The following is a 10,419-nucleotide window of genomic DNA, read 5'->3' as shown; positions in this document are numbered from 1 at the left end:
GAGGCCCATTGGTTGGGTAATAGGGCACCCTATTATGGTTCCTCCTCCCATATTTAGAAAATGATGAGTTAATAAATGGATTGAGACTATAAACACCCTGTCAGGGGATTGATTTATATATAATGTGTACTAATGATTTTTTGGTTGCAGGTTCACAATTAAGGAAATGCATAATGTGTGTCTTATGCGTTTGCATCATGTTTGCTTCGTGTCTTCTGTCTGCATCATGTCTACTTCGTGTTTTCATGATCTGTCTACATCGTGTATGCTTCGTGTTCTCATTCAATGTATATTTCATAAATCTTTTTGGCTTTTTAAATGCAAGTAATTTTTTGTCTATGACAAAGCTTGTGTATGAAAGATTTTGCTTGAGGGCAAGCAAATTCAAGAGGGGAGGACTGTGATGTCCCCATTCTGAAATCTAATAAATAAGTATTATATATGAAGAGTATAATATTAATAATCACTAATTCATATAAAATATTACTATATTATAATTATATTGAGGGACAAATATAAATTTTTATATATTATATAATTATAAATATTAATTATATATATATATATATATATATATGAATATTAGTTGTAATTAGATATTTATATGTCATAAATAATTAATACATATATATTTGTATAACAATAGTGTATGACATTATATCCTTGTTATATATTAAAATAATATTTAATTAAAAAGATTCATATATTATTATAATCTTATATATAATTAATATTAATATATAATCATATATATAATTAATATTAATCTATATTATTAATATATAATATATAGTTATTAAATATAATAAAACTTATGATATATAAGTAACCTTATTAATATATAATATAATTATTAATATACTATAACTATTATCATGAAAAGAGGCGACCTTTTGAAAATACACACACACACACACACATATATATATATATTAAATATCACACAATGGACAGGGATATCAGATAGAAAAATAGGAAATACTATCAAATTATACAAATAAAATGTTAAATCTGAAGATGCCCCAAAAACGGGACATTACACCTTCCACAGGGCAGCAATAAATTTCTTAGCAAATGATCTTGGTTTGTGAAGATAGGGTTCATAACTTAGTTTGGAATTATGAGCACCCATAAGGGTTGTTCTCAAGGCTTATTCTATGAAAATAACCCTTATGGGTGATCACATTTCCAAACTAAGACATCTACAACTCAATCCTTTTGTCATTGACTTGAACGATTCCGCACAAAGCCTTACAACGAAGAGAAACTTCCGTTACAACTCTGTTTGCAGTAGTCATACCACTATTGATAGTCATGAGGCTAGGTTGTCTTATTAGGACTATCAATAAGAAAGGCTTTTCCTCGTACAGGCATTGAATCCACCATGAGGCTTTGGTTTGGGCAGGGTCCTCACATGTCTCCACACCCCTCATATGATGCTTCAATCTTTTCAACTTCTAGCATGCGATTTTGGCTCTCTAATTGGCTTCCTCAGTCTGATACATAGGGATATCGACTGTTCATGGATTCTTCACTTGTACAAACCTCCATGTGCAACTTTGGAATATTAAAGTACATATCAAAACAATGGTGGAAAACACATAAACATATTTCTTCTTGATTGGTTACCTTAAGGTAGGGTTTCAACATGTTTTCACCAAAATTGCAATATCCCTCTCCAAACTCCACAAAAATTGATGAGGCTAAGTGCATAAGAAAGTAGATTCACATATCTTTCAATCTCAATTGGTTTGAGATAAAGATATGGAATATACATTCTGTACTACATGCTGCAACAGGACTGTTACAGAAAAATCTGGAAGTGGCAGTCACTGATTGATCATAAATTTCACAAAACACAATGAAAATCTAACAAAACAACTGCATATGAAAGGTAAGACATTCCTTTGTCATACACAATCAACCTCAAACCCGTACAATTTGGTACAGATCTTTATAAAGATAGAAGCAGTAAACGTTACAAAGGTGCAGAAAAATGATGCAATTTTATTGCTCCAACTCCAAAAAATTTCATTCCACCTTTGGGTTGTACAATGGAGGCCTATTTATGCCTACACCATCAAATTGGCATCCTCCAACCGACCCCTACAACCAAATTACCCCTTGGCAATTGATGACAATGCTTGGAATCCTCTCACCTAGTACATGTTAAAAGAAGGGTGTCTGGTCCTGTTTATGGGGGCGATGAATGGCTATGAATGGCTATGATGAGAGTTGTTTGCTTCAGTTTGTGAATTCGTGGGATGACAGGAGAGTGACGATGAATGGTATCACCTTTTACATCCTTTTTCCCAAATTACAAACAAACATAAAATATCACCACGAAGGAACTCTGATGGTCTCAGAAGACCTTATTTACATCACATCCATCAAAACAAAACAAAAATGAAAATTTTGACATTATTTGCTTGACGGGCTCCTGCACCAGATACAAAATAATCTTTCCCCTTAACATTTGCTATTTTCAGTGTTTTCCAATTTGTCAAGTTTGCAGTTAGTCTTGGCACAAAGTTTGAATTCAAAGTAAAAAATGGCTTGTTGAGTCTGTGTGAAGTCCAGGCATCAACAAACTGTTGCTGAGTCATTGATGAAGTCTTTTACTACTGAAGTTTTTTTGCTGTAGGAAAGCAATTGGTATAGCTGCCATCATTAGCTGATTTTAAAATATGTATGGCTCCCCATGCAAAGTACTCAACTAGTTGGAGACACTTTGGAATGTGTTGTATATTTGGCATGTTTTTAACCTCTTGTTAGAGTTGGAATTTTGCACCTCTGTAGATGGTTTTCCAGCCCATGGTTTAATACTTGTTGTGTTTTAATACCACTAAGGGGTTTCCTATATTGATGTGCAAATGCTTGCACATGAATTTTGGTTAAACAAATTGCAAAATATAATATTGTATTGTGGAAATTTGAGTCATATAGTGCGTGCTGTTTTTGTTGGTTGTTTCCTGAAATGTTTTCCCAAGGTAAATCCTCTTATCATACCGTGAATGTGCCTTTATTTATTTCTGTTGCATCTATGATTCTGTTAGTATTGCTTCTTCTGCATAGATTTGTTGGCATTTTTTTGTCTAGATTAAAGTTAGCTCAATTTTCCTATAAGCCAAATATTTTTGATGAAAAGTGAACCTTTTCTATATTGTCCATGCAGATGATTCCTGTAGCTCCAAATGATGTAGCTTTCTCTGTACATGCAGTACTTCTTACAGCCTTCACCATATATCAAGTTTTAATCTACGAAGTAAGTAGACCTGAATACTAACATTTGAGTATATCTGACTGAACTTTATACATTTTCTGTGATTGGCAAACTGAACTTAGAGGAAACTATTGTGTTTTTCACATGTAAAAAGCCTTAGACAAATAGCATAGTGCATTAAAAAAGAGGCTTATAAAGAAGGAATTTCAATTTGTTTCATGTTGGCAGCGAGGAACACAAAAAGTGTCTAAGACATGCATAGGGATCACTGTCGCAGTGTGGAGTTATGCTGCAATTTCTTTAATCATAGCATGGCCTGATGGATCATGGCTTTGGCTTGTTTCTTGTTTCAAGTAAGTTGTTTTGCACCTTGATGTTTTTGTGAAGATAGAAGATGTGGAATTCCAGCTTGTTGGAAAGCCTTTATATAGATTACTACTTGATAAAAACTGAATGGTGGGTTTTAATTCCTCAGTTATTGTTTTCCCTCTATATGCTGTGTGCATTTACATCCACCTTTTGGTATTGGATACATGTCTGCCTAAGCAAGTATGGAGTATTATTCCCTTCAGTGCCATTCCCTTCAGTGAGACCAAATTTGAATATCAAATGTTTGTGAGAGGTTTACAGAGGATGAATCGACTTTATCGTCACCCAACTATGCTGATCTGTGGAGTCTGTATTTTAAATTTTTTGCTACTAGAAATTTATGATATAAGCCATCTGGCCAGTCCAATGAAATTGAACAAAAATCCAGCTTAGGCTGAAAACTAGATGTGAGATATGACAACTAGCTAGTGCACACATGCAATATGCAGAATTAGAATGTATGTTTGTTCAAACATCTTTGACACACCCACAAGAGTTACAACCATTACATTACTTAAAGTACAAATGTTTAAAATATTGTCCATTAACAAAGATAATGCATTCCATGAAAAATACTATTATATATGTTAGCATTTTAATTTTCACTTTTTAGTGCGACACAACAAAATAGATGTGGTTAACATCACTCTTTGGATTAGAAGGGGAAGCTCACTTTAGGGTAAATATTAACCTAAAATTGAGAATGTACTCACAATCTACAATTCTTGGGGTGATTTATGTTTTTGTTGAACAAACTAAATGCATATCTTTGTTTTCTTTTGCCTAGGGCAGAAGGTGAAGGCATTGTTCAAAACTAGGCAAAGGATTTTATGTTCCTTGACCATAAGCAAATCCCACAAAGCTTATTCAATTCAAAATAGATAATGGGGAGGGAAACTGCACAGGGATTGAATAAAACAATACATGAACACTTGGGAGTATATAATCCTGGTTGTGTTGATTCTGAGCTTTCTTCAGTATGTTGCCTTCAAGGTATCTCTTGGTCGCTTGCTGCTTTTCTTCTCTTCTGCTAAAACTTAGCTCCAAGATGATTTCTTTGCTTACTACTAGTGGTTTTAGTTGTTCTTGTTTTATGTTCAATTTTAGTGTTGGTCGAGTATTATAGGTGTTTGTTAACAGATTAGTCCTTTTAATAACACTCAATTTTTACTCTGTAACCCTTTCCTTTAAGAAAAAAAGTGTCCACAGTTGGGTAAACCAAATTAGTTTCCTCTGAACTTAAGGTACGACTCCCTTTAAATGGTTTTCAATGAATAAGACTACACTAAACAAATCTTAAAATATACTTTTAGCTATAAAGTAATAAAGGAAAAGCTAACATTCACACATCACCATGATATGAATGTGATCTTTAAAATAAGTAATTCCAGAAAACAGAGCACACGGACTCTGTTTTAATACCAGTAAGCTTAACTAAGATGATCTTTTAAATCAATCATAGCCAATGAGATAGATGATATATTTTCAAAAGATAAACAATAACCACACTGACTGATAAATTCACAGATAAATCTACTTTCATTATCTTAAACACACAAATTTAAGCCTGTAATCATTCATCAACTTTATTCATAGAAGTCTCTTTTTTTAAATAACACATATCAAACTATAAGCATCAGGGCTATATGCTCAAAATTTTGCAGATCTTTTCAATGTCTTTGCCTTATAAGGTCAACTGTCTTTGAAAACTCAGAGTTATCTAACTCTTTCAAGCGTATGATTTGGTTTCCATATAACTGAAAAACCAAAGCTAAAAGCTACCTAAAGAAACTAAAATAAAATAGAGAAATCTGGTGGCATCATCATGGTTGTGGTGGCTCTGTGGAACTTCCCAATTTGCACTGTCCTGCCATGGCGACATGTTGCACTTTCCACTCTTTATGTGCAGCGGAATTCCTTAATCACCATGAAGTTGGGAACACCAATATGTGCAATACATTGTTTCCAAACTACCTTGTCTCTCCTAACTTCTGCCACTTTATTTGCATGAATTTGGAGTTGATTGATGCAAAGGTTTAGCAAAAATTCAATCTTTGTTACCCTGGAGAAATCATCTGTTGTCAGAACCTTTGATTCTTTTTACATGATCAGTCTTTTCCTTAAAAGATTGAATTATAGTGTCTGTAGCGTACACATTCTTTCCATCGTCTTTTAGGCATTTCACATTAATGCATTTCAAATCATTTTGCATAGACAGAGTAAGCTCTATCAATCCCTTCAATAGTTTGACAGGTTCTTCGTGGCCTTATTTCACTATCAAATTCCCCCATTTGATACTCTTTTTGCACACATATAATGCATTATCATCTAAGTTAGCCACAACCTTTTGTGCTAAAAACTTAATCACACCATATTTCTGAACTTCATTCATTTGAAATACAACCATCATCGATGTGGTCTCTTTGTCAAAATTAGAACTGAAAGCAATATACCAAACCACTAAAACATACAACACAAAATTATCTTGGGAAAACCCTCCACTTGAGGGTGAAAAACCCATCCCCACAAAAGGTAGATTCTTTGTTGTATTCTGAAAACAAATCAATGATCTCGAGCTTATAACTATTAACTCTTAACAGTTAAACGATCAGTCTTATACACAGTTCGATCATTCTTGTTATGCAATTACAGAATATATGAATGCTCCAAGAATCTCATAGATACAAAAATAGAATGTCTTATGTCTTATATACACAATTGATCATGCATTGATCAATTGCAGAATGATATTGCAGCATAAATTTTTCCTTAATACAGAAGATATCAAAGAATACTTTTGACACTCTGAAAATAAACCAAAAGACTTCATACACTAAGGTCTCTTTAAATGATCAGTCAAAATGCCCATATGTGCCATCAGAGCTCCATCATATCTCTTAGCACTCGATATGATCACAGTTTCAAAACTTCAAGTTCAGAGTTTTTGAACCACTTCGAACTGAAGTTCAAAGTAGTTCAAAGCAGTTCGACAATTCAAATGATTTTGAAAATGCAGATTGGTTAGTTCGAAAAGGTCAGAACTCAGCCTCTGTTTGTGATTCGGTCTCAGCCCAATGATTTTAGAAGATGTGAGGTGCAGATTAAGATGAAGATTAGGTTCAGAAGTTCAAAGTGGTTCGATGGTTTAGAAGTTCTAGGCAGTTCATCAGTTCAACATCCAGATTGAGAGACAATGTCTGAGCTCAATGTCTTCAAATTTGGTGATCCAATGGCGGGGGTATCGAGATCATTGAGTTCAAAATTCAGACTTCACTGGAAACCCCATCAAATCTATCTAATCCTTCTTGATGCCAAATAAAATTTTAGTTTTCAAAGATGGGATACATAAGTCTCGGGATATCATTCATAAGTGGTTTAGAGGTTTAAAGCAGTCCATTTTGCTCTTCATATGGATTCGTTGATATGGTTCAATGGTTCGAGATTTAGATACAGATCTAAATTAGATTCTGAAATATAGTCTCAGATTCTCAAAGTCAGGTTAATAGCTCCAAATGCAGATCTTGAGGGGGGACAATTGTAATCTCAAGGTGCAAATTGATAATCCAATAAGCTATAGAGGATGCAGATATCCCACGAGCACATAACTTGAAGCTTGTTAGTGATCACACTTCCATCATAAAATGAGGAACATGGGGCTCCCAGATTAGTAAAGATGAATCAAAGGGCTCGTACATTGAAAGTTTGCATCAAGAGGATGAAGATTGAAGATGGCAATGTTAATTATTGAATCACATGTAAGCCTGCCACAGGGTCGATGGAAAATCAAGTGTTTTACATGTTGTATGCCACGGTCAACCAAGATATCCACACGGTGTGATAGGAAAATAATGAAGAAAATTACGTTGAAGAAAACCAGCATCCACCCGAGCATAATAACTCTGTCTTAAGGAGAGTATAGCCACAATGCCGCATCATCAGGTATACTAGCTACCAGTAGTGGGAATGTGCTCTAGTCAAGTGTGAACATGATTAATGTCAATTAGATCTGATCAAAGGGAATAAAGTTGCTCAATCATGAAATGTTGTGACAGATTGAAGCAATTTATAAAGGGTACCAGCTATTTTTAATACAAGCATTCAAACACAACTCCTGTCACGAAGTTCACGCCATTTAGATATAAATGTGCATTACAATGATCTAGCAAAGTAATTGAAGGTAGCCCACGAATTTGCATAAAAATATGAAGAGAAGCTTGTTCTTTTGGATCAAGTTTAGCAAGTCGGATTTTCTGACAGTCATATAGACCCTCAAACAGAGATCTGTAACTTTTGACTTAGGCATTATTTTCAAAATCGCCTTGGTGAGAATGTGGAGAATTAGGATTTGGATAACATATCCAAAATTCAGCAAGATCCAACGGTGGGATAAATAGTTATGCCTTCCGCACCGAGACCCATTGTTTCTGACAGAGTTATTTTGAATCCGCCCAGAATCAAAAGTATTTTCATATTGGAATAATATAATAATGTGCCACTTGTCCAAGTCTCATTTAATATTTCAAATTATTCTTATAAAACATTTACATCAATGTTTTATAAGATTATCAAAACATAAATGAGAGAAAAAGGAAGAAAGTGGAAAAACATAAACTTTAAATAAGGTTTATCAAGAAAAACCAATGGTAGAGGAAAATTGAAAAGTTTCCATGGGAATGACTTTAGAAATAATATTGATTTCCAAGAATCAGTTACGGGAAAGGGAATGGAGATGGACAAAGAGAAGAATAAATAAAGGACAGAGGTATTTAGAAGGGATTCCATTCTGGCTTCTTCCAGACTGCAGACTTTGAGCTTCAGGCAGGAAGAAGATTTTGCAAATGATTCCATTTTCTTGAGAGGTTGTGAGAGGCAGAGCATGGGCTGTTTTTCTTTTCCAAAATTGTGTGTCTGAGATAGAGATAGGATTTTGATAGTTGACGTAATATTGTGAAAGAAGTTTCTATTTTTTTAAAAATAATGGTCAGATTGCAATGTGTAAAGGAGTCTTTGTGCTCTTTTACAGTCAGGGAAGGGAGGCTGAAGGTTAAACATATTATACTTTGTTGATAATGTATTTTTCCTTCCACTAAATTTGGACTTTGAGTCATTTCCAGTTTTCCTTGAAATTACAATTTGTTGTCATTGTTTCTTTATTACGTTGACATTCCAAATATTCTGCAAGGCTCTGATTTTAATTCCCTCAAGAAGATGAGAAACATAGTTTCATTTTCATTACACAATGTAGTGTTCAGCAAATGAACTTTGTGTCACCTGTTGTTCTTTGCTTTCTTTCTATGCAGTAGTATAGGTTTTCGCATCTACGCTGTATTTACGGGTAGATGTTTGATATCCTTTTATGCTTTTTGGTAAAAGCATTCACATTTAATTCATTGAATATTTCATACGGGGAGCTGTACCCGATAAAATTCAAAGGAAGGTTATCAACCCAATGATAATCTATCCAACTGTTGGTGCCAATTAGTCCTTTCACTTGGGTATTCAGGATCAGATTTGCATGTACTTTCTTGAAGGACAATCTGTTCACTAACAATATCCAAACAAACTTTCTGAGGAATACAAAGAGACCATTATTACATTTATTGACTCATCGACAACAAAGATGCCAGATGTATCGCCACATAAATCGAACCCACATGGAAGAGGAAGGAACTGTGATGCCATGTCATCCTATACCCGACCTGAAAAAGGAGCATATAAAATGATAAAACGAATGATAAATGATAATAAAGCAAGGCCTGAAGACAGATGGAGATAATAGTTTGAGTTTCCACCAATATAACTCTTACAAACCATTACCATAAAGTTGGGCAGTGACTAATAATAAATCAAGCTGATTCACCTTCAACAAAATACAAAGCCTCTTGAAAGAAGGAACAATGATTAGAATTTACAGTCACAATAGCATCTTTATTGGAAGTGAGAAACAACTCCCCATTATCACAAGATTGTACAAGACGAGATAACAAATTGTAGAAGGTGAACCAAGTCCAACACTGAACATACTGTTAACACAGACCGGCTACCACTACACCAAAAACTCGAATTGTTAGTGAGGGTGCCACCGGAGACGTTAGCCAGAGACCGCACAGGTCTGAAGGGAGGGGTTGAGGGTCCCACGTGATAACAGTTTAGCCCCTTGAGCCAAGAGGTCCACATGGGACACATGCGACCACAAGGCAAGTAAAGAGCACCGGTGGGATTCGAGCCCCTCCCTAGTAGAGTCACCAGTTTGTTAACACAAACCGGCTACCACTACACCAAAAGCTTGAACTGTTAGTGAGGGTGCCACTGGAGAGGTTAGCCAGAGACCACACAGGTCCGAAGGGAGGGGTTGAGGGTCCCACGTGATAACACATACAGTATGAGATAGATGAGAATAATAGAATCACCATCAAAGAAAACTAGAAGCACAGTGCAGATATGAATGATTTCTCCTGCAACTATCATAACATTAATACTCCCTCTTATTGAAGGAGAGATCATTTTAAAAACAAAACTTTATCATGGATTCTCTCAACATGATACAATGCCATCTCAACATGACATTCACCATGGCAACTCCCAAAGGGTGAATAAACACATGTGCCAAGTCATGAAGTCTCTTACATGACATCCACCATGGCTACTCCTAGAGGGTGGATCCATCATGGCTGCTCCCAGAGGGTGGAACAAGGGCTTTCACCTCTAACCTCTCTCTCATAGAGAAGAATATATAGTCAATTGTGAGGAAATTAAGAAGAGAGAATCATAAACAACGCACCTGAGTTGATTAAAAGCTTACCTCAAGTGAACAACACATCGATTTG

General features: G+C 35.0%; 1 protein-coding gene across 1 annotated transcript in view; it reads left to right on the top strand.

Annotated features, from left to right (window-relative positions):
* Positions 1-10,419, top strand: part of LOC149548212 (PQ-loop repeat family protein / transmembrane family protein) — a 101,469-nt gene that overhangs the window by 20,721 nt on the left and 70,329 nt on the right. Inside the window, exons 3-4 of the mRNA XM_089792258.1 lie at positions 3,176-3,265; positions 3,452-3,576. Of these exons, the coding sequence (XP_089648384.1) occupies positions 3,176-3,265; positions 3,452-3,576 (215 nt within the window). The remainder of the gene's footprint in view (positions 1-3,175; positions 3,266-3,451; positions 3,577-10,419) is intronic.

This window comes from Cupressus sempervirens, chromosome 7 (genome assembly GCF_028749045.1).
Source record: "Cupressus sempervirens isolate cs-2001-9-10 chromosome 7, ASM2874904v1, whole genome shotgun sequence".
Classification (NCBI taxonomy): domain Eukaryota; kingdom Viridiplantae; phylum Streptophyta; class Pinopsida; order Cupressales; family Cupressaceae; genus Cupressus; species Cupressus sempervirens.
This window is presented reverse-complemented; position numbering and strand designations above follow the sequence as displayed.